The 27500-nt window shown below is 37.0% G+C and overlaps 1 protein-coding gene across 3 annotated transcripts in view; it reads right to left on the bottom strand.

Moving 5' to 3' along the window:
* LUZP2 (leucine zipper protein 2) overlaps positions 1-27500 on the bottom strand; it is a 513981-nt gene that overhangs the window by 88641 nt on the left and 397840 nt on the right. For all 3 annotated transcript variants that reach the window (XM_043580830.1, XM_043580831.1, XM_043580832.1), the window contains exon 8: positions 6769-6843. In XM_043580830.1, coding sequence (XP_043436765.1) covers positions 6769-6843 — 75 coding nt within the window. The remainder of the gene's footprint in view (positions 1-6768; positions 6844-27500) is intronic.

Genomic DNA, 27500 nt, shown 5'->3' with positions numbered 1-27500 from the left:
TAGTAAAAGGCAAACTTCTTAAGAAAAACCTGATTGCCACAACGCCTTTTATTTATAGCCCATCAAAGATTCCAAACGAATTTGTATCCTAGAGCCTTTACACTTGCTGTTTCTTGTGCCTACACAACCGCTTTTCCAAATATCTACGAGAAAACTTCCACTTAAAATTTCTCTCAGTTCACATCTTATCTTCTTGGAAACACAGTCCCTGAATACCCCTTCCTTAAAGTCTCTGACACATTTCTTACATTAAGTCCTAAGGAGCCTTGTTGTCATTGCAGACTACCTTATTGTTTATATGGTTAGTGTTTTATCTATATCCATTATAATTTAATTTCATTGATGGCCAGTAAAGCATCCCAGTTTCTAACTCAACAAATGTTTGCTCATTTAATAAATAAGGCAAACCCTCTAGAGGATATAGGCTGGTGCTGTTTTACATGAGAAAATATGAAATATTTCTCATTTTATCCTGTATATTGTATAAAGAAAGTATTCTTTTGGACATTAAAGCTTGTGCTATATAGTATGTGAAGCTGATAAGAAATTATTGTGTACACAGATGATCTTAACATGGTGGGAGATTTAGAAGGCAATTTCGTGCGTGTCTATAGGAGGACTCTTCTCAGAAAAATGCGCTTTTTTTCCTGGGAACAAGATATACCTTGCAACTGTGCCTCTAATTTCTCACTTCCTAATAGACAGAAATTCACAAGACATTATTCATGCCTCTCTTAATTCATTTACATTAAGGTGTGAGGTCCTCAGAGATATCTGGGTGCAATATAGACTGCTGGCTTTGCAAAGACTACGAAGGGCTGTGAATCCAAATGTTCTCGCCTTAACTTTTATTTCTGCCATGAAATCAACTCTATGAATCCTGTAAGGCCATTTTGACAGTTTTGATTCTCTGCTCTAGGTGGAGAGATAAATAGCTTGTTCATTAATTTACGACATTGTATCTTCATTTATCTAGTTACTCAATAACGACCTATTATGCTCCTGCTATGCGTCAGACACATATGGCAAGACGACTTGTTCTTCTTTTCCTACTTAGTCCTGGGAATCTCTGAAGATTGCCTAACGTGCGTCATCTTTGCTATGAATGTAATAGAGTATGCTTTCCTGGGCAAAATTTTGTGAGGGTCCAACGCAAGGGAAACTTTTTTTAATAGGAAAGTTTGAGAGATAGATTTCCATACAATAAAGCTTTTATTTTTTTACAGGCCAGTAGCTGAGGCTAACGATAATTCATAAGATACTGCCAAATAAATAATTGTTTGCAAAACCAAGGTTGATTCTTAGATCTTGAGATTATTATTGTGTATACTGGGATAGTAAACTGAAACTTCTTTTATTAAACATGTCGTGGGAACCACGTTAGAGTGTGAAGGTGTTTTGATAATATTTATGAGGTATTTAAGGTTATTTGAAGCCCAGATATAACATTTCTTGAGCGCTAGGCAACTGAAGAGAGTAAAAAAAAAGTCTCATATAAAGATGATGGAGAGAGGTGGAGAGCAATTTCATTAAACTGTACTTTTTATCCATTTTGAAGTGAGCTAGCATTTCCACCGGCCTTTATGACTGCAGTTTATGAGCCTCATACATATGGTACAAGAGATTTGTTGAAACCGACCTCCAGTAATACAAAATGCATTTATAGTTTACTGTAGCAAAAACAGTGACAAGATCCTGAAGGTTACAGAGAAAAACCTGTCACCACAGAGAGGCAGTGTCTATGATCTCACCCACTCATATTAATAATTACTATGCTCACTGAGGGTTTTCCATATGCCAAAAGTTCTCAGTGCTTTTTTTTTGTTGGATGCATATGGTTTTGTCACTACCCTTATAAAGTAAGTTTTACTATTATTCCATTTTGCAGTGAAGCATAAGGAGTTTGAGGAATTTGAACATGGTCATTCAGTGGAAGACTTATGATTTGAACACAGGTAGACTGATTCTGGAGACCTTTATATAAATACTGCAATATCAAGCCTCTCCTGCTGAATCCAGACTGTGGCACGGTGTGAGCTAAGCACACCTAAGTGGGGAATGGATAGAGATGGGGTGGAGAAAAGCATAGAATGGGTAAGACAAAGGTGGGAAAAAAAACCACAAAAACTATGTTAACCTGGGGTTCTGTGACTAAGGCCAAATTATAATTTGCCCATGAAGTATTATGTGACCATACCAGTTTATACAACCCACAAGTACTTAAAATATTCATTCTCTGTGCTTCGGAGACCTCCTAGCTCTGCAAACAATTATTTCCTAATTTTTGGTGCCCAATGAAATGTGAGAGGTGTGGAATCCCAGACCATGATTCATACATGTTTTTGGTTTCCCATACATCCTACTGCATGGTAGTCACAGGACTGGCATGTCAAACCTATGTAGCCATTTCAAACCTGACTAAGTGGATTATTTGAAGTCAAACCAGGGAAAAGATTTAACGTAAGGGAGAACATTCTAAAAGAATTGTTAAAAACTTAGAGGAGGCTGGACTGGCTCAGGGTCATAGGAATCCAGTGTCTTCCCAGGACGTAAAGCATGTTATAGAGATTGTGGCAGGGATGTCCAGAGAAAGGATTAAAAAAAATCTTTTTTGGGGCGCCTGGGTGGCACAGTCGGTTAAGCGTCTGACTTCAGCCAGGTCACGATCTCGCGGTCCGTGAGTTCGAGCCTCGCGTCGGGCTCTGGGCTGATGGCTCAGAGCCTGGAGCCTGTTTCCGATTCTGTGTCTCCCTCTCTCTCTGCCCCTCCCCCGTTCATGCTCTGTCTCTCTCTGTCCCAAAAAGAAATAAACGTTGAAAAAAAAATTTAAAAAAAAATCTTTTTTAATGGTCTAGTTGAATTTTAGGATCATATGTATTCTAATTTTCTGATTCTCTCAACTCTGTAAAGACTTTTTCCCTTTTTAAAAAGTACTATTTTATAGCATGAGTTGGATATAGTCAACACACATTAACATAAATTAGTATAAACTTCTCTTTTCATAAATTAAAAAAAAATCTCATAAAGCCGGAATCTTGGTAACATGAATTATACTTGACCTCCCTTACAAAATAGCAAGCAGACTTCCTCAAAACTACTAAATATTATTTTAAATACTCAGAAAAACACAAAATAAGACAATCACAAAGGAATGGAGTTGTTAAAATGTCTAGTTGTTCATTCAAAAGCCTCATTGTCAAAGATCTAAACCTTAAGAAGCAATATCATTAGAATGCACAAAATGCCCTTACTAATTTGTAAGTATAATACCTTCTGGATATCCTGTTTGAAAAGTTAGCTATGCTAGCTATGTAATTGTTTTTGGCCATATGTGGTAATGCCTACGTGAGACCCAAGTACCTGGGAAGTAGAATTTTAGCCTGGTTCTTCACAGCTACTGCATAGAAGGGAGATACCTTACTAACTCCATAATGAATCTGCCTGAAATATTCCATCTACTCTATCCTGTATCAAAACACCCATAGTTTAACTTGATGGCTAGAAGGCAACCTCTTTTCCTTAGAAAACTGCTAAATGTATACAGTGTATTATTTCAAAGCAAGTCTATGATCATCTTACTTGTTTATTTTTTAAAATAAAATGGTTGCTATGCTGTGATCTCCAAAATGGAAAGCTCTTGACGGGAGATAGCACACTTTCTTTATTTTTTAATGTAACTTATTTTGAAAAATATAGGGGTATATAGAGAACAATATAACAAATATCAGGTAAATATCAATCTGAATTAAATGTTAAAAAGCATCATGTTTATTACATATATTTGTCACATATGGTATTTATTATAATTTTATAAAATACATATGAAACATGCATATACATATTGGTAATATACACATATGCATGGCATGTATTATGTGTATCTAACGTATATATACAATGAATATAGAACATGATGCATGTATATAATATGTACAATACACATATGTGTGTATATGAATTAAAGACTATTTATCTGTCTATACAATTACTAGAGAATTTATACAATTATTAGTAGAAGTATTTTAAAGCATTCTTAGTGTTATTTTACTCCATCTTTCCCCAAGGCAATTGGGTCCTTGAATTTGATATATATTTTTCTACTTCAGCTATTTATCTGATATATAATCAAAACAAATGTGATTTGTGTATTTGAACAATTGTTGAATACTATATATATAATTCTGAATATTTTTACTCAACAGTATATGTTACAGATGTATCAATATTGATATAAATGTCTTTATATTTATTCATTAATATTAAATTTTGATTACTATTTGAAAATGTAAGTATGAAAAATATATAAAATGTATATGCTAATTCTAACAGTAAACATTTAAATTATTTCAATTTGCTATTAATACAAACATTATTGTATTCAATGTCTTTATGCATGTTTCCAAGCACATAGGGATAGTGCAAATTCTAGGATACATACATTTACACTGATTTAATAATTATACTCCCACCACTAGTGTATCAGAATTTGGTATCATCAGGCTTTTTAATTTTTACCAATTTGATGGTGTTGAGATGACATCTCATTGTTTTTATTCACATTTAAAATTTTCTAAAGTTAAGTACCTTTTGTTAATAAATTGCAGTGAAACATAGAAGATAATGAAAAAAGTGCATGGGTCTTAAGTGTACTTTTAAAAATTTATACACAATTTAAAGGAATATTGCTGTTTACATATTGATTTAGGATTGTGACATCTGTCTCTTGGACTGATCTATAATTTTCCATGTGGAAAATTTTTAAGTCATTATCCCTACAAATATTGCTTCTGGGGGCGCCTGGGTGGCGCAGTCGGTTAAGCGTCCGACTTCAGCCAGGTCACGATCTCGCGGTCCGGGAGTTCAAGCCCCGCGTCGGGCTCTGGGCTGATGGCTCAGAGCCTGGAGCCTGTTTCAGATTCTGTGTCTCCCTCTCTCTCTGCCCCTCCCCCGTTCATGCTCTGTCTCTCTCTGTCCCAAAAGTAAATAAACGTTGAAAACAAACAAACAAACAAACAAACAAATATTGCTTCTGTTTGTCATTCTTTCTGGGACAACAGTTATAAATACTTTAATTTTTTTTTGAATTGATATACATTTCTTATTCTCTTTCTATTTACTTTCCACTTATCTGTACCTTCTCTATATTAATAAAGGTATTGGACATTAACTGTCATTACATTTTACTTGTTTTCAGTTCTATTATGTCCAATCATCCAATCTTCTACTGAACAGCATTAAAGTCTTACTTATGTGCATTATATTGTTCTAATTCTAGAATATCTACCTGATTTTTTATAGATTCTGAGTCTAGTGAAATATTTTATCTTTTTTTTCTGTTTTGATTACTTTCCACTATTGTGACACACACACATCACCTTTGTAAAATTTTTGTCTTCTCATTTCAGTCTCTGAATCAGTTCCAGTTATGCTTTCCTTGTTTTCTTTTTGTATACTGATCAGATTGTATTCCCTCTCCACATGTCTAGAATGCTTTCATTACATGTCAAACACTGTGTATAAATGAACCAAAAATTCCCCAGATGATATCTTCCACAAGAAAGGGTCTACCTTTCCAATGTTAGACAGAATATGGCTGATAATTCCAATCCAATCAAGAATTGATCTCAGGGGGATGTGTTGAAGGCCTAGTAAAATGCAGATTACTCCTGGATAGCCCTGTTACTTTCCAAGATTTTGATGGAGAATAATGTGGTGTTTGTCTCCTTAAGTCTAAAATGCTATGATTGATTTCTCAGATTCAGAGTTTCCTATATTAACATGTGCTAGATATATGACCTAAGTATTACAGAAAATTGCATTGAGTATTTGATAAATGGGTGTGAGGAAACAAAGAGATTATTTTAAAATAACTCTACTCTTTTGTTCTGAATGAATTATAGAATAAAGGAATATTTACTTACCATAATTTTATAAACTTGATTTAAAAGTGAAAAAAAGAGAGGCATTAAGAAATGTTGCCAGATAACATAATTCTGAATTATATAATCAATTTATTCCTCTATGTTTCCCTCTCCATATGCCAATGGCCTAGTCTCCATGTATCTCTCATATGAAGAGTACTGAAAAGCACAGGTAGGCATCATATTGGAGTTGTGGTTTATCCTGGCAACACATAATCGTAACACAATGAAAGATTAATAAAACCAAAATGAAATAGGTAGGGTGAAAAGAGGTGAAGAAAATCTTTTGGAATTAGTGGTGATGGCAGCACAACTTTGTGAACTTTAAAATTGCAACTGTCATGGCAATGAATTATATTTAAGAAAAGCTGTCCTAAAGATGGACAGTCACCCACACTTTCATTATCTTGGTTAGGACAGATTTGTTTAGGACAGCTACCTTCCTGATTCATGACTCTACCTCCAGAACTCTGATTTAAAATTTCCAAAATAAAAAGTGTCAATGACTACTTCCATTTGTTTCATAACTCATTCAACCAGAGTTAATACATGGCATCTTTGTTGGTGCTTTCAAGCATGTTTATTCGTAGTATTATGGAACAAATGTACCAGTAAGGTGGAAAATGAAGCCATGAACTCACAAGGCTGAACCTTGAGTCAGTTTACTGTAGCAGCAAAAACAAGGAAAGAATTGGGTTCCCAGGAGAATATCAAGTACTCATGAATTCTATAACCATCTTCCAAGCATGGCATCTGGAACTGCATTAATAAATCAAGTGAAGCAATAGGTATACCCTAGTTTTGCTGCTAAAACTGAAGTTGCAACGATTCATGGATGTAAACATACCCGGTCAAGAGCTGCTTTCTCCAGCTCAATTTTGGCCACAGCTAATTTTCGTTCCAGATCAGTAAGTTGTTGGGCCTGTAAAATGAAAAAAAGCAAAAAAGTAAATTCTATAATGTCCCTTTTTACTTTAAGCATCTTTCATTCATTGCAAAGAATAAAAAAAAAAATACCTTGTGAAATCTATTTAGAACTCAGGTTAAAAGTTTTGTATTATATGTGGTTAAGCTTCAGAAAATGGTTTGTTCTGGATTAATACACACTAAATTCTTTACTGGACCAACACATCTAGTTGCTGAGTTCCAGTTCAAGTCCCTGAAAATACTCTGAAATAAATCAGTTATGTTTCTAGCTGTTCTGGACAGAATTTTATTTCCCTATAACTCATATGTTGAAACTCTACCTCCTCCCACCACGTGGTTGGATTTGGAGACAAGCCCTTTAGAGAGGTAAAAAAGGTGAGATGAGGTCATAAAGGGGTGACTCTAATCCCGTATGACTGATGTCCTGATAAGAAGAAGAGACACCAGAGACCTATCTCTCTCCATGCTCACCTGGAGTAAAGGCCATGTGAAGACACAGTGAGACGGCACTCTCTGCAAGCCAGGGAGAGCCCTCACAAGAAAACAAATCTGCCAGCACCTTAGTCTCACATTTCTTGCCCTCAGAATGGTGAGAAAATAAATTTCTGTTGTTTAAGCCACCCAGTCTGTGGCTTATGTTATGGCAGTCTTTTGTTATGACAGCCTGATCATCTAATTAACAGCATGTCAAAGACAAGAAGATATATGCTGGTGACTTCTGGAATGAAAGGAGTCTCTCTTCTTTATCAGAGTGAATAAACGCATATATATATTTTTAATTTTTCTTGGTAATATAGTATAAGGATGTTTACGTCTAAGTAACTAGCCTCATTACTAATAGCCTCATTTCTAGAAAACGAGAACATCATGAGGCTAAAATTGCCCTAGAGAAGAAAGCAGAGCATAGAAAATAGCAAATAAATGTATTATAGGATCTGGTGAATGAAAACTCTCAACCAAACCACACATGAAATCAAATGAACTTTGCATTTTCATTAACGTGAGTAAATAAGATTCATTTTTCACTAACTAAATTCTTGTTAGATATTTATATTTTGTAATTTAAAAATAAAAGATTCCAATCTTCTGCTTACAGTAACTGGTCTTGGTCTAGTGCTTGTCCATAAACAACTATAAGCTAACTATGTCAGGTTGTGAACCAGGAAATATGGAAAACTCACTGTGTTGAGAACTGTCACTATACCAGACTTTTTGCCTCAGGGAAATTTCCTGACCTAGCTGCAAGGGCTGTGGCCCAAGCAGATCACTGTAATTGCACTGAGCTGTGGAGGCAGAGATCAGAGTTTGGGGATGATTAAATGCCTACGGTGTACTGGGAAAAGGAGCAGAGATAGAGGGAGGCAAGCAAGGGCAGCACTTCCAAAAATCAGTTTGTGGGGGTGTTCCTGAAAATCCTTGGCTGAGAAATGGGCTGCACATACACAGGGTGATACATTACACAAGGCTAATCACAAATAACTGTTATATGAGCAGAACAAAACCCACATCAGAGATTGAGCCTTGCAGAAGGATGTTAGCATTCTAGACACATTCATAAGCCTTATTTACACACCATAGGCAACAAAGGAACAGCCATGCACGAGAGCAGTGGTTGGCAAATTAAAACCCAAAGGCCAAATCTGGCCTACTGCCTGTTTTTATAAATAAAATTTTATTGGAACACAGCCACCTTTATTTATTTATGTGTTGTGGACTGTTGTGCTACCATGGTAGAATTGAGTACCTGAAATGGAGACCATATAGATTGCAAAGAGTGAAGTCTTTGTTATGTGATCAATTCTAGAAAATATCTGCTGAGGCCTGCTCTAATATAAAATCTACTTTCGGCCTACCTGAACTATATCTACATCAAAACCTAGATAAGATTCTGGGAGGTCAAGGTGGGGACAGAGTTTTGGAGGTTTAGCTCAGTCAAGTGAGAAGAACTTAGATATGATCTTGGACGTTAACATATATGCACTTACAAAGTATAAAGCCAACTCTACATCAAGGCAATACCAGTATTTTAACTGCATTATTGGACAAAAATGAACAATCTTAAAAAGCATATAAAATCCAGCATCTTTCTAACGTATAAATGACAATGTCCAGCACAGAATAAAATCTTACTAGATATTCAGAGAAATGAAATATATGACCTAAAGTTAAACAAAAGAACAGATAATGGTAGCCAATGAGCCTGAGGAAACAGCTGAAGAAATGAAGCTTTCAGCAGAAAACCACCCCTTTCAAGTTTATTTTTATGCCAGATGAATTTTATAGAATATGTACTATGTCATTCATATTACTGAAAAAAAAGTCTTAAATATGCAATGGAACTTGTATTGTGTATGTAGAATTGATATGAAAGAAAAATGGAGAAAAAGATATAGGCCAGGAGGGAGAATGAGTTTCCACCCATCCACTATTTACCATTAGAGATAGATGGTAGTCGTGGGCAAATCATCTTTAATGCCCAAACATCTCCTTACAGATTTTTGTTCTTTATGTTAGTCTTGGGAATCATGACAGCACTTTCTAGCTACTTCCCCAGTACTCTACTTAGCTTTTTGGTTCTTAACTAATGAGTCTTAGACTCTGAACCACACATATAGAAAGTATAAAACATTCTATAAAACATCTAGAAGTTTTATTCATCATGACTATCACTAAAAATAAAAATTGCATTCATGAAAGGTGGATATCAGATGATTCCTTTTATACTGTGCATTGGGAAGTTTCTGTGATCTATATAAATCTGGATTGAACATATTGCTTTGAAATTTGATCTAGAAGTATCTCATTTTTCTTTACTGTCATATTTATTTACGTCATGAAGATAAAAAAACCTTCCTTAAATTAGTATGAATCTATTTTATCTTTGTCTATCATGAATTTTCTAAGAGAAAATAACTTCTAGGAGTAATGATTCTAGATCATTATATAATATGTAATTTTTCATTTGCAACAGCTCAAGAAAAAATGGAGGTTGTCTACTGTGTGCCTTTCTTACGGCAGGTATCATCAGTTCAATATATACTATCTTAAAATCCTGGATGAGGAGTGGTCCTTCAAATTACATAAATAGCTTGCTACTTAATCTTATTAGTTAATAGTTACTTTAAATAATTATGAGTTTAAATAAACAATGAGATACCACCTCACACCTGTCAGAATGGCTAAAATTAACAACTCAGGAAACAACAGATGTTGGCGAGGATGCAAAGAAAGGGGAACCCTTTTGCACTGTTCGTGGGAATGCAAACTGATGCAGCCACTCTGGAAAACAGTATGGAGGTTCCTCAAAAAATTAAAAAATAGAGCTACCTTATTACCCAACAATTGCACTACTAGGTATTTATCCAAAGGATCCCAAAGTGCTGATTCAAAGGTATACATTCACCCCAATGTTAATAGCAGTACTATCAACAATAGCCAAATTATGGAAAGAGCCCAAATGTCCATCTACTGATGAATACATAAAGAAGATGTGGCATAAAAATACAATCATGGGGCTCCTGGGTGGCTCAGTTGGTTAAGCATCCGACTTTGGCTCAGGTCACAATTGCACAGTCTGTGAGTTCAAGACCCACGTCGGGCTCTGTGCTGACAGCTCAGAGCCTGGAGCCTGCTTCGGATTCTGTGTCTCCCTCTCTCTCTGCCCTTCCCCTGCTCATGCTCTGTCTCTGTCTCAAAAATAAATAAAAACATTAAAAAAAATTAAAAAAATACAACTAAATACTACTTGGCAATGAAAAAGCATGAAATCTCACCATCTCCAACAATATGGTTGGAACTACATGTTATTATGCTAAGCAAAATAATTCAGTCAGAGTAAAACAAGTATCATATGACTTCACTCATATGTGTAATTTAAGAAACACAACAGATGAACATAAGGGAAGGGAAGGAAAAATAAGATACAAACACAGAGGCAGGCAAACGATAAGACTCTTAAACACAGAGAACAAACAGAGGGTTGCTGGAGGGGACATAGGTGGGGGGATGGGTTAAATGGGTGATGGGCATTAAGGAGGGCAATTTTGGGGATGAGCACTGGCTATCACATCTAAGAGATGAATTACTGGGTTCTACTCCTGAAGCCAAGACTACACTGTATGTTAACTCACTTGAATTTAAATAAATAAGTAAGTAATAAATAAATAAATAAATAAACAAAATATAAACATTTTTCAAAATAAAAAATAAAGTGTAAATATGCAATTACTCTTTGAAAAAAGAATACATACACACATACATACTTTGTAAATATAAATAAAGTATAAAATACTTTCTGCTTCTGTATTATTGTATTCATGGGTATTTTTGGTATTTACATATATTCTTTTATCTAATATGGATCTGTATTTTTGTTTTATTCTCTCTTTGCTAATACATAGTGATAAGACCCATTTAATAATCATAAATACCATTTTGTAATTACCATGGTGTGGTAGGCACATGTCCATTCCCATATATTACCTCCCAAATGCTATCATTAAACCTAGGAGGCAGATAGTATTACCATCTTTGACTAATTTGGAAAACGGAGCAGAGAGAATAGACACAGAACTAGAGTGAAGTTTTGGTACCAAGTATGCCTGACTCCAAACATATGACACTAAGCTACTTTTACAGTAATGGTTTAAAAGCTAAATTGGGCAACACAGGTCCTGGTATACCTACAAAGTAGACAACTTCACTCATGGCTCAGTTTCAACTGCTTTACATCACATTGCTTCTTAAACCTTTCTGTATTCATCATTAGAGCTATCAGTGTGTATTCTACATAGTCAGAAAACAAAATTATATTGGTGTTCTATTTGAAATCAGAGGCACTTTAACTTCACTGGTAGAATTACAAGTGTTTTACTAGGCTCTCAGAAGAGACAGAGATATTTTGACCCCAAAGCATTATATGATGTGTCAATGGCCTTCTTTATAGTTTACTGAATAAAGAAGATTTCTTACACACCTCAGGGTCTTCACATGTACCTGCTCTTTCTACTTAGAATCATGGAAAATTCTCTGTTACCCTGTTTTCCCTGGTAAATTCCTACTCATCCTTTTTAGAGCCCAGTTGAAATGCTGATTCTCATAGACTGAAAACATAATTTCATCATTCTTGTTATATTCTTTGTGAGATATTGTATTTTTTATATTACTTTTACCAGTTGTGATTCTTGAAATAGAAAATGATTGGTATGATATGGACACAACCCAATAAAATCTGACTCTGCTCTGAATGCTGGAACAAGGTTCTGAGAGTTCTTTGCTTGACAGGTGTCAAGTAGTCAAGCAGTCCCTAAGCAGCAGCATTTTGGCAGATCCTAAGCAGGCTTGCCATATCCCCATCAATTCAGCCAGGAAGGAGAAAGGAGCCCAAATAAATTTGGACAGTTTATTACTCACACTGAAAACATAAGGAAGATCAGCATGGTGTTGGGGCTCCATGTCTCTAGTATCACTGGATGACATCAAACCAGGGTGCCATATCAAAGGCAACATATGTCTCTCTGCCATTGTGGATCCAACTCCAAACTACAGCAAAGCCATTTAGAGCCCACAGCTATACCCAAAGGAGGAACAGAAGTGTAATATGGAAAGTCCCACACCTTAATGACATTAGGAAGGCAAATAGGAAATTCTACAAGGCAACCTCCTATGAGATAGGGAGGCAGATGAGAAACAGTTCTGTAACATCACCAAATAAGACTACTTGTCTTTATATGTTCCATGGAAGGTCACAGGACATGCCCCCAAGACTTGAGTTAAACCCCATGCTAGCCTTGCCTATGTGATCTAAGTGTAGATGTACATGGTTATCAGGATGTTATGGTAGAGCCATCATGCTATAACAGGTGTTAGCTATTTATGGGTGAATGACAGCTAGGAGAGATGCCAGGAAAGATGAAGGGTTCAAGAAGGGCCAGCATGAAGGGGTAATAGTTATGTACCAGTTGGTACAGAAATACTTTAATATTTGGACAATCTGCACGTCTATATTAACATATACTGGCTAAGTCAATCCCTACTTATTACAGTTGTCATCTATCCATTTATCTGTTTGTTAACGTCTCATTCCCTCATTGGACAACAGTCTCAGAACACAAATTGCTTCTGTTTTGCTAACCCTTGAATCAATAATTCTTAGATTAGTGACGGGTACCTAGGAGATGCTTAATAAGTATTAGATGAATGAATGAATGAACAAATGAGTACATTTGGAGCTGACACCATGTAGTGTACTAAGAAAACAGATTTCTTATCTTCCTCCAGAGAACTTAATTTGTTTTGTCCTCATTTGTGTCTGTAGAACCCCAGTGTTTACAAGAACTCTATACTTAATTGAACATTTTTTTTTTTAATTTTTTTTTTTCAACGTTTTTTTTATTTATTTTTGGGACAGAGAGAGACAGAGCATGAACGGGGGAGGGGCAGAGAGAGAGGGAGCCACAGAATCGGAAACAGGCTCCAGGCTCCGAGCCATCAGCCCAGAGCCCGACGCGGGGCTCGAACTCACGGACCGCGAGATCGTGACCTGGCTGAAGTCGGACGCTTAACCGACTGCGCCACCCAGGCGCCCCTATACTTAATTGAACATTTTGAAGATAAAATTTTGAGTCCTTACTTTTCCAGGCCGCAGAATGCTTTTCTGGGAGCCTTTTCAGTCCATCATGTAAATCTCTTTCCTGGCAGTTAATTGGCATGACAGGCAATGGTTACACTTCCTTCTAACAGGCACAGGAAGTGATGGTTTAACATTACTGACAACAGCGGTGAGTGGACAGAGATAAGATCTGGCATAAAATTTTGTAGATGTCAGGATTAAGTCAGTGGTAAATATTTTGAATAGGTGTATTTTTTTCCTATGTGAAATCTGCCTAAATGTCATGGTCCCCTCTATTTGTGCAAATCCTCCTGCCACTCGAAGGCTGGATGAAGCCAATTGCTTTAATTTTGTTACTGCCAAAGTACAGCAGCTGCTCTGGATGCTTATCCCAAACATTCTTTCAAAATTTTCATTCCACTAAGTGAATTTTGTTAAAAGCAGCAGGTACTGAACATCTACATACCAGCTTGTCAAATTCTCTACCACTCTAAATCTGAATTTTTTTCCTTTAAATTCATTTTAATGCTAAAATTTTAGTAGAGACTTTTAATGTATTTCCATGACCTATTTCCCACCAGACTTATTTTGTTCTTTTCACTCAAATTTAAAAGTGGAACCCCAAAACACAGAATTTAGCAGTTAGAGAGTGAGCTAAACTCTAGGGAATACGTGAAGCCCTAGAAAGGTGGCAAATCACCCAGAGATGGAACAGAGTTTGCAACCTATGTGAATATCTCATTTCCCATGCAATTGTATATAACATGAGCTACCCTTTTTAGCACACTGTATTTTTTTAACATATTACATCATGCTTAACATCTGCTAGTCAAGTGCTATACAATTTCCACAATTTGACTATATTTAATAGTCAAACATCCAGGCAAAGTAACTGCTCCTTTCTGTTTTTCTAGATGTGCAAAAGTTTATGGAGTTCTAGCAAATGGTAGAGGATATGTAGAAGAAATATATTCAGAACCAGTTCTTGATAACTCCAAATGTCTCTGTCAAATGCCTCATCTCTTTCTTAATTCTTGGGTTAAGTGTCAGCTGCTTAATAAACCTATTCTAGACTCTTAACATTGTGAGCTGCCTTACTTCCCACCTGGAATTCTCAATCCTCTATAACTCTCTACTTTTTCTTTTTCTTAGAGTGCTTGACTTTTTAATATACTACATGGATTATGTTTTCTGTTTATTGAGTATTGCCTATCACACCTGCTTAAATGTAAGCTCTGCTAAGTTAGAAAGCTTTTGTTCACTGATGAATTATGTAAGTCCCCAGGAAAGTGTGAGGCAGCATTAGTCCCCCCTCCAATTTTGATTGAATGCATTATCATTACATTATAATATGACTGAAAAGGACTTTGTAAGGATTAGAAACATTTTTGAATATGATCACGACACATAGGTGGTGTTCAACAAAAGATAAAGATAATGATTTGGATAACAATCATTCATATTATTATAACTTATATTACTAATAATAATTTATTTTATGATTAAAGGGAGATATCTAATTTTTTATCAGGCTATTATCACATCATTTAATATTTAGTCATCTCATTACCAGACCTAAAATTCTGCCCAGACTCAGTTGCCAGTACAACTGTCAAATTGTTAACACATTGATGAGCTGTATTTGAATCAATTCAGGTCGATTCCACAAATAATTAGGAGTTCTCTACTATGTGCTAATCAATATGCAAATTATAAGGACTATAAAGATACATAAAATGTACACTCCAAGAATGTGCACTGTAGCGGAGGATATGATGCATAAACTAACAATTATTTCCTATTTTAATAGGGTATATGCTACAATAAAGGATGGCATAAAGTTCTGGTTTAAATTTTGACTTACTTTTGTTATATTCAGAGTGGCAAGAGAATATAGGTTTTCTTTCCATGCTATAGAAAACTAGTTCCCAAATTGTACCAGTAGATAGGATAAACTGATTGAAGATCTTCTGATATTTAATAGCATACATGATTTTTTTTCTTAAATGCTGAAATATATTTTACTTGAGCTAACTAGGATCATGACTAAAGCCAGCAGTACAGACAAATTGACATCAACAATCACGTAAATTTTACTGACTTTTTTAAAACAAATATTTATCATTAAATGATTATAATAAGAGGAATTGGAAACAGTCCTGAAATATAACCTTTAAAGGCATGTGTTTGGTCTTTGTTTTATGATTTACCAGCTTTAAGTTATTGACAAAGCCTTTACTTTCTCAAATCTGTTTTTTTTCATTTGTCAGATGAGAATAACAGCATCAGTAAAAATTTATGGAATACTCACAATTTGCCAAGAACCGTGCTGATATTTAATTATGTTATTTTTTAAGCTTTTATAAAACTAAGCACGATTGTTACACATAGCAAAGGAGGCAAGAAAACCTGAATGAGGCTACTCTTATATGGCCAAAGGTTACCTTACCAAATTTGGTGATTCAGACTCATTCCTGATTCTAAAACTTATATCTAGCTAAGACTATTTATCTAGGATTGTATACTATAATGCACATTTTTGCTTCCAGTGGTTACATTGTTCTGGACTTCACTGCTTCCCAAAGGGTAGTAAACTTCAGTGGGACATAAAATACGCTCCTTCCATTTGACCAAGAACAAAAATGTCGAAATGAGAATGAAAGTTTTCATGGCAAAATTATTTCAAGAAACCCCAGTAGATATCACAGAACGAAAACCAGAAATTTTGCAATCACTGTCTTGATTAATTTTTTGTGTGAAAAAATGTGTCATAAAAACTTAGCGGTACAAATAATTTGGGGAAGATAATTAACCTAATCTCTGAGTGGGATTTCCTTCTTAATAAAATAGTGTTAACAAGTGTAACTACATCAAAGGGCTGTTCTAAGGCCTGACTGAGGTAATAAATGCAAAAAGTTGAAGTACAAGTTGGTTTTGGTTCTGATTTTTTTTTTTTGGTATGTCTTTGGAAAAATTATCTAGAAGTTAGAGCTGTCAGTTTGGTTTGAGTAAAAAATTGTCTTTGTAACCCAATTCACTAGCTATATTGCTTCTCCAAAGACACCAAAAATAACAGCTTAATTTCTGTTGGCCTTTGTCACATGTCACTGGTCTATCCTCACAGTTAGAGAGGTTACATGTCTTGTCATTGTAGCTGTCAAAATGGGGGTCAGATATTTATTTTGCCGGTCTCGCAGCTGTCACTTTGCTTTACCTACTTAGCCTCCATAAGGCTTCGTGTGTTTCTGTGTCAGTGACCATCTGAGTAACTCATACCTGGATGATGAATGAATCTTCTCAATCATACATTTTTACTAAACCTGGGAAAATTATTATTTTTTCTGGGCAATTTGGTAAACTAAATATTATAAGAAGTATTATAAGGTTTACTGCTCCTCATCCTTATGTGTTCCCTCTTCCCTCATTCATTCATCCATTAATTTTTTTCCATTCATCAATTAGCTACTAGTCAACTCATTTGGCCATCATTTATCCTTCCACTTACACACTCCCTACCCTATTATTCATGCAGTTCTCACATATCCATCCACTTATCCATCTCCCCATTCATCCATTTCTCTGTTCATCTAATTATCCACTATGCATCCACCCATTTACTTCCTCAACCCAGTAACCTATTCAAACAGCTCAGAGCACTTAAGATGAAAAGAAAAAAAAAAGTAACCATTCTCCCACCCAAATCATCCAAGGCAGAATCGTATCTGGCTTGACACGGGCTTCAGTGTTTTGACAAATGTACATATAAATTTGATATAAATCCAGCATTCAGAAACACCTCTTCAAAGGAAGCACACAGTATGGTTTTCACTGATTATCATGATCTCTGGATATGCCTCAGTAAAACATATACATCCCTACTTAAGCTTGACAATAGTATAAAAAGACAAAGACAGGAGTAACCTCAACATCACTATACTCAAAATGTTTCCCAAAGGAATGGAGCATGGGGGGAGGGTAAGATTGATGTTGTTTAAGCTTATACACATGCAAGAAGTACCAAATAAACCAGAGATCTAATGAATATTATAATGAATATACACAAGGATATTGTACTGCAAACTTACTAAGACACTAAAACTTCATTATCCCAACCATTGAAAAGAAAGGGATAATTGGGGCGCCTGGGTGGCTCAGTCGGCTAAGCGTCCGACTTCAGCTCAGGTCACAATCTCGCAGTCCATGAGTTTGACCCCCGCATCGGGCTCTGGGCTGATGGCTCAGAGCCTGAAGCCTGCTTCCGATTCTGTGTCTCCCTCTCTCTCTGCCCCTCCCCCGTTAATGCTCTGTGTCTCTCTGTCTCAAAAATAAATAAACGTTAAAAAAATTTTAAAAAAGAAAAGAAAGGGATAATTATGTAATGGGACTAGAGGTACTAAATAGTGCTACAGTGGCAATCATATTACAATATATAAATTATCACATTAACATGTTGTACACCTTAAAATTACACAACGTTCTATGTTAAATATGTTCAACCTAAAAGTCACCGCCAAAAAATGTTTTATAAATGTAGCTGCTTAAATTAAGCCAGTACAATCACTGATGTGAATGAAGAGAAAACAATATATCCTGGAGAGGCCTTATGTTTTTCAGTAGAAAAGAGACCACATCTTCCTCCTCCCTCATAAGTAGTCTACCTGCTGAGTCCCATGATGCTGAGTCCTGACAAAGCACGCAGGCTGACGCACCTTCTAACGAGTCTGCCTTCCTCTAAGTTGTCTTCCCTCCTAAAACCAAAACATGGCTACGTGATTGTGTGCCCTTTAAAAGTTTTGATTAAAACATGTCACTGCCCTCCATTACTATAGGACTGCTGTTGACAGACTTGTTTCTGTAAAGGGCCAGATAGCTTTGAGTCTCCATTATAACGGCTGAACTCTGTCACTATAGCACGAAAGTAGTACAGACGGTGCATAAACAATAGCTGTATTCCAATACCAGGGGACTTTTTTTTTTGACTCTGTAATTGAATTTCATATTATGTACACACATCCTGACATAGTCATACATCCTGAAATTCTTTTCATTAAAGAAATCAATTAAAAATGCAAAACCCACTTCTAGCACACAGGCCATACAAAAAGAGGGAATGGGTTAGAATTGGCTATGGTTGGCTGACCAGTCTTCTGAAATAAAAGCCAAAATCCTGAATGCACCTTACAAGCCCTACATCATTGGAGTACTACCTATCATTCTAATATACTCCTCACCACACCCTCCTTCTGCTGGGTGTTCCGGGCACAGCACACTCTCAGATCCAGGCCCTTGGCTCACTCGACCACAGGGGGGCTGATATGTATGACCCCCCACTTTGAACTCTTACTCCACTGATCCTCTCTATCTAGTTAAACAGCATTTGCTTTTTTGTTTCATCTCAGCTATTCCTTCCTCATCACAACCCCAAGTACATCCATTGACATTAAGTCTTTGAACATTAGGTGGACGTTCGTCTCCATACTTCTCTCTCTCTCTCTCTCTCTCTCTTTTAATCTCACACCTTAATCAGTGTGTAACTCTGCTGTTTCATCTACTAGGTCAGGTCATATGTCCCTGAGAACAGGCATCTGTTCTTGCATACCAATCCAATAGTTTGTATAGTGTTTGGCACATAGTTTTCCCCCCATATGCTATGTTGGATTAACCCATAAATATTTTCTGTTAGTCTGGTGCTGACCTAGAGACTAGAGATACAAAGAAAATAAAGTGTAATTGAGAAGTTCACTGACAATAGTAAGGTGAAACAAATAGGTATTTTTTTAAGTTTATTTATTTGAGAGACAGAAAGCATATGTGTGCACACAAGCTGGGAAGGGGCAGAGAGAGAGAGAGAGAGAGAGAGAGAGAGAGAGAGAGAGAATCAAGCAGGCTCCATGCTATCAGCACAGAGCCTGATGCAGGGCTTGAACTCATGAGCCATGAGATCATGATGTGAGCCAAAATCAAGAGTCAGAGTCTTACCCAAATAAGCCACCCAGGTACCCCAACAAACATGTAATTTAAAAATCATGCAGTAAGCACTAACATAGAGATATGGGGTGCTCATGGAACATTAAAGGATGGTCCTCCCCAGACCTCAGGGTGGAGACACAGGAGACAGCGCTAATGAGTATGGACCTTAATTGCATTTTGAAGACTAAGTAGGGCTGATGAAATTGATGGATAGGAAAGAGCTTGCAGAATTAGAAGGAGGAAGAGAGGATGTCCCCATACCTCAAACCTGGGGGTTCAGGAAATGTTTCTGGGAGGAGATAAACACCTGAGCTCACATTTTAAAATTGAATAAGAATTGGGCAAGAGGCCTGGGTGTCTCAATCGGTTGAGTGTCTGACTTTTGATTTCAGCTCAGGTCATGATCTCACAGTTCTTGAGTTTGAGCCCTACATAGCGCTCTGAGCTGACAGCACAGAGCCTGCTTGGGATTCTCTCTCTCCCTCTCCCTCTGTTCCTCCCTTGCTCACTTGCTTTCACAAAACAAAACAAAACAAAACAAAACAAAACAAAACAAAACAAAAGAATTGGGCTAGGATTCCAGAATGTAAACTCCATAAAAATGAAGCAAGAGAATAGGGTTCCTATTCTCTATGCTCTGAGACTATGGTTGTGGTTTCACCCTGTCAGGGGCAGGCAAACCATGTTTCTTCTTCTCCCCAAGGCCTGGTGAAAGCATTATTCTGGGTATGACAAGTTGGGGCCTGATCACTTCCCCCCCCCCACCCATATCCCATCATAAGGCAGATGTTCTACCCTGTGGTACCACTCAGGAAGAAATAGGCACTTGTCCTCTGCACGTACCCTCCAGCCCCGGTGCAGTGATACACAGATTCTGCCCAAGGGGAGAACAGACCATGAGGGCGATGAGCTCTGCAGATATGCCTCCAAGTGCAGACTTCTGAAAAGGAGCTAAAAGAATTTCATGCCTAAAGGCACTGTAGAAAACAATGGAGATATTGGTGGAGAGGTTTAAAGAGGAATCAGTAGCCTCATTATACTCCTAGAAAAAGGGAAGGAACGGAACAGCCAGTTTCACAAGGAAAACCAGCTAGAGTCTGAAAGTGCCCTACTGGACTTACACACAGTCCTGAAGGTCAAGAAACTACATGCACGTGCTAGGCTGTACCCACTCAGGAGAAATCAGATGATTTCTGGGATGAGATAGTGCAAGTGCTCCCTAAGCCACACACAGATTCATCAGCAAAGGGCTCCTGGAGCCTCAAATAGCACAATGGCTTTTGGCATGAACTTTGAGCAAACATTAGCTGAATAAACAACTCTGATCTAGACAACTCCTAGGAAGCAACATTTATGAATAAATCACTCATCTTTGATGATCTAGAAGACTGGAAGACTATGTCCATACCAAAAATGGTGCCCTCTCTGGAGCAAGTGGAAAGGAACTTTCAAAGTACTAGTCCCTGGATTAAAATGAGACAAATTGTAAATTCCCTGAATTATGGAAAACATTTCCAACTCATACACAGGTCTGACAGTAAAGGTGCAAATCTTTAAGCAGCAAGTCCCTTATGCTATGCCAGTAGTGTCCCCTGTTTAATCAGTCTAAAAGATGAAAACAAGGGAAAACTCTGAACAGGAATGCCCAAGGCTGCACACAGAGTGAGGAAACGGGCTTTGCAGATTTAGTTTAGCAAAATCACTAACAAAGAAGTAAATAAACAAGGAAATACTAACGATGCCAAACTCAGGAGAGGGAGGGAATCAGTATTGAGATTTGGGACAATATATTATTTAAAATGTCCAGTTTCTTGGGAACACTCTTGCACTGTTGGTGGGAATGCAAACTTGTGTAGCTGCTGTGCAAACTGGTACTGGGAATCAATATTGAGGGTATTATGCTAAGTGAAATAAATCAAAGAAAGACATATCGTATGTTTTCACTCATACGTGGAACTTGAGAAACTTAACAGAAGACCATGGGGGAAAGGGAAGGGTAAAAAAAGTTACAAACAGAGAGGGAGGGAGGCAAACCATAAGAGACTCTTAAATACAGAGAACAAACTGAGGGTTGATGAGGGAGGGCAGGGGAGAGGGGAAAATGGGTGAGGGGCATTGAGGAGGGCACTTGTTGGGATGAGCACTGGGTGTTGTATGTAAGCGATGAATCATGGGAATCTACCCCCAAAACCAAGAGCACTATATGCTGTATGTTAGCAAACTTGATAATAAATTATATTAAAAAAATAAAAAGTAAATAAAATATCCACTTTTTAATAATAAAATTATGAAACATGCAACAAAATCAGAACATGTGACTCATATACAGGTAAAAGCAGGCAATAGAAATGTCCTGTGGGGCAGACCAGATGGTGAACTAGCATACAAAGAATTTAAAAGAGTTACTATACATATGCTCAAAGAACTAAGGGAAATAATGCTTAAATTATCAAATGAAGGAATGTAGACAATATCTTATCAAAGAGAGAATAGCAGTAAAAAGATTGGAATTACTGAAAAGAACAAAACAAAAATTTGGAGATGAACGTATAATAACCAAAATTAAAAAAAAAGTTATTAATTTGTTCAACACTATAGACGCCTGGAGGAAGAAAGAATCAACAAAGGTGATGATAGACTGATAGGTTATGCAGTTAAAAAACAGAAGGAAGAATGAATAGAAGTAAACAGAACCTTAAAGATACATGGGACACAATTAAGAACACTGACATATGCATAAATGAACCATCAGAAGGAGAGGACAGAACTAAAAGAGAAAAAAAATATATTTGAAGAAAAGAAATAATAGCTGAAAATTCTCTAATTTTGAAAAAAAAAAAAAAAGTTAACACATCCAACAAGCTCAACAAACTCCACACACTATAAACTCAGAGAGATCCGGGCTCAGACTTAACGCTGTTGAACTGTTGAAAGGCAAACATAAAAAGAACATGTTGAAAGCATCAAGAGAATAACTCATCATGTATGAGAGACCACCTTATTAAAACTAATAACTGTCATCGTTGTCGACATCTTTTTCTTCCTCCTCCTCTCCCTCCTCCTCTTCTTCCTCCTTCCTCCTTCTTTCTTCTCCTTCTCCTTCAGCTTCCTCCTCCTCCTTCTTTTTTTAACTAACAACTTTCTTCTCATAAGAAAGGCCAGAAGGCAATGTGATGACACATTCAAAAGAGTGAAGGAGAAAAAAATTCACCCAAGAATCCAGTAGACCTATCTTTCAAAAATGAAGGCAAAATAAACACATTCCCAGGTGAAGAAAAGCAGAGACTTTGTTATAACAGGTCTGCCTTACAAGAAACATGGACGAAGGTTTTCAGACTGAAACAAGTGATGGCATGTAGTAATTCAAATACACATTTAAAAAAAAAAGCACTGGTAAATGTACTTGAATAATTATAAAAGTATGTTTGCATCTCTTCTAATTAATTATAAGCAACTGCATATTTATACATACATGTATATTTTTACATAAATATATATTTCTATAATATACAGTACAATAAACTATAATAAACTAAATATATAAACTAAAATATAAACTATTTATCATCTTGTTTTGCCCGTTAGAAATATATTTGACGAGAATAACAGCAAACAAAGAGGGGTGAAAACAGCTAATTTGGAGTAAGAAAATGACACCTTTTGGGAACTTGAATTCATAGGAAGAAATAAAATAAAAAGCAGCAAAAAAAATCATAAATAAGAAGGCTAATAAAACATATTCTGAAATTATATAATTTCTTCTCTCAGCTTCTTTAACGGACAAAAGATAACACATATGATCAATATATCAACAAAAAGAACAGAAAATAAAAGGGTGTGTGTGGAGGGAATAGAACTATAAAGGTATAAAATTTACATCCCTCACTAGAAATAAGTTACTATATATCTGAAGTAGATACTGATAATTTGGTGTGTATTGAAGGCCCTAGAAGAAATATTAAAAGCCAAGCTCAAAAAAGATAGTTAAATAATTAAAAGGAATTAAAATGTTACATTAGAAAACACTGAATTATACAAAAGAAGGCAGTAAAATACCATCAGAGTTACAAAATAGTCATGAGACACATAGAAAAGAAAATGACATACTTAAATCCAACTATATAAACAATAACATTAAAGGCGAATGGATTAAACAACCCAATCAGAATGCAGAGACTATCAGATTGGATAAAAAGCAAGAACCAAATCTATTTTACCTCAGCATTATTCATGATTTACAAAAAGGTGGAAGCCACCTAATGCCTATCACTTGATGGATAGTCTGTAACAAGAGCCTTGAAAACATCACACTAAGTGAATGAAACCAGTCACAAAAGACCAAATGTTATGATTCTATTTGTATAAAATGTTTAAAAATGTGAAACACACAGAGACAAAAATTAGACTAGCAGCTGTCAAGGGTTTAGGGGACAAGGAAAATAGACAGTGACTGCTAACACACATGAGTATCTTTCTGCAGTGATGACAATGCTCTAAAATCGGATTCTGGTGATGGTTGCAGAAGTCTGCAAATATAATAAAACCACTGAATTTTACAATTTAAATGGATGGATTTATGTTATGTGAAGTATATCTCAATAAAACTATTTTTAAAATTGTTAAGAATTAGCCAAGTCAAGAAAATCTGGAAAAACATGTCAGGCAAAGAAAACAAACAGAAGAAAAATAGAGGTAAGAAATGGAAAGCTCTAAGAAATGCATGACTTCTCTGGTTCTGTATTTGATGTTGACAAGAGTGCAGAGACAGGGAGGGATGAGCCTTGCAAGCCATACTAAGGAGGTTGCACTTAATTCTGTGAGGACTGGACACATAATGATGGGTTTATAAGTGGAATAATGGGCAAGTTTAAAACTTGAGCAGACAAGTCTTTTGACTGTGGGGGAGATAGTTGGGAAGAGGAAAAGATGGTCAAGGAGGACTGCCAGTGATTCAGAAGAGGTGGAGAGAGTCTGAACCCACACAAAGAATGGGAGGATGTAAAGAAATATTTAGAAGGCACTTGTACAATTATTTTATAGTGTGGTTATAAATAAATGTGCACTTATGCTGGAAACCTCTCTCTGCCTCTTATTGTAGGCTTCTGAGTTCCAGAATTAGACAAGCAACATCACCTGCTTCATTGCTTTCAGGTTTTCTTATTATGAAAACAGCAGGGAGGAGTGGAGGAAGAAACAGGAAGGATGCATTTTGACATCCAATTATATTGCTAATCTCTGGAACTGGCAAATAGGAGTCTATTCAGGGAAATGTGCTCCTTGCCAGTGGCATCTGGCAATTAATGTTGAAATGTGGTTTCCAGCTTGCAGAGAACTTAGGATTTCACTGCAGAGATTTGAAGAGAAGAATTGGCACTCAATGCTTTCCACAGCAGTGTACTCCAAATCAAAACTCTGCATAAATGTCGACAGGGGCACATAATGTGCATTAAAGGTGCATCTCTACACATTAATCTTCAATTAAACTCAGCAAAGCTAATGAATATTAACGTTTAAAGCCCTGATCCTGGAACACAAGACACTGTAAAACCGCACTTAGGTACATGTTTCAGCTCTGACTCCAGGTCTCAGTTTTTGCAGGATCACCACTAGCTCCTCCCACTATTTGCCAAATGCAAACTCCTCACGCCTTCTCCTACTTCAGGCCTTTGACCATGCTGATCCATCTCCCCCCCAAAGGAAACTTCCCCAATTTTTTTTTTTACCTGCATAACTACTTTTTTTTCCAAACTCAGTTGACAGCTCAACTTCTCTTCAAAATGTCTCTTACACGTTCCAGCCACAATGCTACACCCTCAACCATCCCCAAAAGTGATATTAAGTTTTCCCATTTTCCTACTCTCTAGATCATTTCTTACATACTTCCAATCTGTCCTTATATATGTATATATGCATATAGTACAAGCATGTTTTATGTATATATAATTTACATATGCATAAATCATATGTATATAAATATATTAAGATTTTTTCATTTAATTGAAATTTATATAATGTGATTGAAAGGAATCTATTCAAAGCCCCCCGCCCCAACCACACTTACAGACAAACCTCACAGGTATCTGCACTTGGCCCTAACTCTTTGTGTTTCTAGGTCACAGTGCCCTCCCTTCTCAGAAAATAGACCCCAACTACAAAACATATTCTTCTCTAGCCTGACCACAACCCATGTCCTGGATGAGTCCTAGACAGAGCCCCTTGAAAAACCTGGAACCTCCTTCTCTACTTGGCTAAAAGTTGACCCCCTCCCCACAAATGCCCATCATGGGCATAACTGCAACCCTCTCACATCTGCAAAACCCCTTAAAAGGCCCAGCCTGACAGAAATCCAGAGCTGACATCTCTCTAGATGTCTGGCTTCCTCTCCTCCCTTGGAGAGTGAATAATCTCTGTCCTGCATGTTGCTCTATTCTTTGTGCAATTCTTTGCCGCCCATGTCACTGGCCCCTTAATATTTTGGTGGCTTGTACAGGGACTGGCCGTTGTCTGCTGACCAGGATCCATCTTAACCAGATCTTCTTGTTGACTAATTTCAGGTGAGTCAAAATTTTCATTTTTAGGAGGGGTCTTTGAGATCTTAAGCATTGGCAACACTCACCAGTGGTTGACTGATTCCCCCCCAGGAGGATTCAAGCCCCAGTACTGGACTCAGTCAATAATCAACATATTGCCCATTCAAGGGCTGCCTTCTCTGTGTCTTTCCACAGTGTGGGATCCTTGATAACTTCACCTTACACAGACCCTTGAGTTTGGGGGACACTTCTTTCTCTCAGGCTCCCCATCGGTCAGGGTTTCATCTTCTCAGGACTCTGAGTCAAGATGTCTCCCTTCACATTTTCCCCTTAGTTCCCAGTCATCAAAATCTTCCTTCTCCTTTTCCCAGATTTCCTGATGGACAGTTGTCCATCCCTCCCAAGGACTTCCCCTTGAAAATCTCAAAAACCTCCAACTGAAATGAGATATTTGGCCCAAACATCTTATTTTTTATTGTAATATACACTGGCCCCAATATAAATCAGATAACCAGGAAGTCTGGCCATAAAATGGCACTCTTAACCACAATACTCTTCTCCAATGAGTTTGTATTGTCATTGCCTGGGTAAATTATGTGAGGTTCCTTATGTTGAAGCTTTCTTCGAACTCGCTCATCATTCTGACATGTGCTGCATGTCATATGTTCCTTTTATCTCCTTAAAAATCCTCTCTTCCTCTCCCCAATTCTCCCCACCTGGACTTTGACCCTCCTGACCAACCTTCGCCTTTCCACTCACCGACAGTTGACCTTACCCTCCTTACCCTCAAGACCCATTGGCACCCCTTTACCCTCCCCTTCAGCCCTTGCCTCCAGGTCCCAATCCTTCTCCCACCCACACTCATTCTGGACTTTTTAAAATTTATTTTTTAAAAATTATTTATTTATTTTTTTAAGTAGGCTCCATGTCCATTGTGGGGCTTAAACTCATGACCCTGAGGTCAAGAGTCACATGCTCCATGGACTGAGCCATTCTGGCCACTCTTACCTCTTGATCCTCCTGTCACTCAATTTCCTCTTCTGGAGGTGGCTGGAGCAGAAGGCATTTTTAAGAGTGCACATTACCTTCTCCATGCCACATCTTTCCAATAGAGAATCTAAGCTTGGCTCTTTTTCAACTATTCTCTCCAGGTTCACTAAGGAATTTGAATAACTGACCCTTTCCTATGATTTATCGTGGAGAAACCTACATGTTATTTTCTCCACCTACACCAACCCAGAGGAAAAGACCAGAATTTGGTCCAAGACTACCAAATATGCTGATGATTTAACTATAGATAGCCTGCACAATATGTTCCTGGCAATAAAGTGGTTTGCCTAGACAAGCGTAACTGGAATTACCAACCCTCCTCTGGAGACAAGATCAAATGCAACCAAATGGTCACCTGCCTTATAAAAACAGGAAACTTCTAAACAGGTCAATTATGAAAGATTAAGGGAGCTTACCCAGAGATCACATGAAAATTCTGCCCTTTTTCTCACTTACCTGACTGAGGCTCTTAAAAATTCACCAACCTTGATC

The sequence above is a fragment of the Prionailurus bengalensis genome, chromosome D1 (genome assembly GCF_016509475.1).
Source record: "Prionailurus bengalensis isolate Pbe53 chromosome D1, Fcat_Pben_1.1_paternal_pri, whole genome shotgun sequence".
NCBI classification, from domain to species: Eukaryota; Metazoa; Chordata; class Mammalia; order Carnivora; family Felidae; genus Prionailurus; species Prionailurus bengalensis.
The sequence above is the reverse complement of the archived record's forward strand: the minus strand, read 5'-3'. Positions and strand labels throughout refer to the sequence as shown.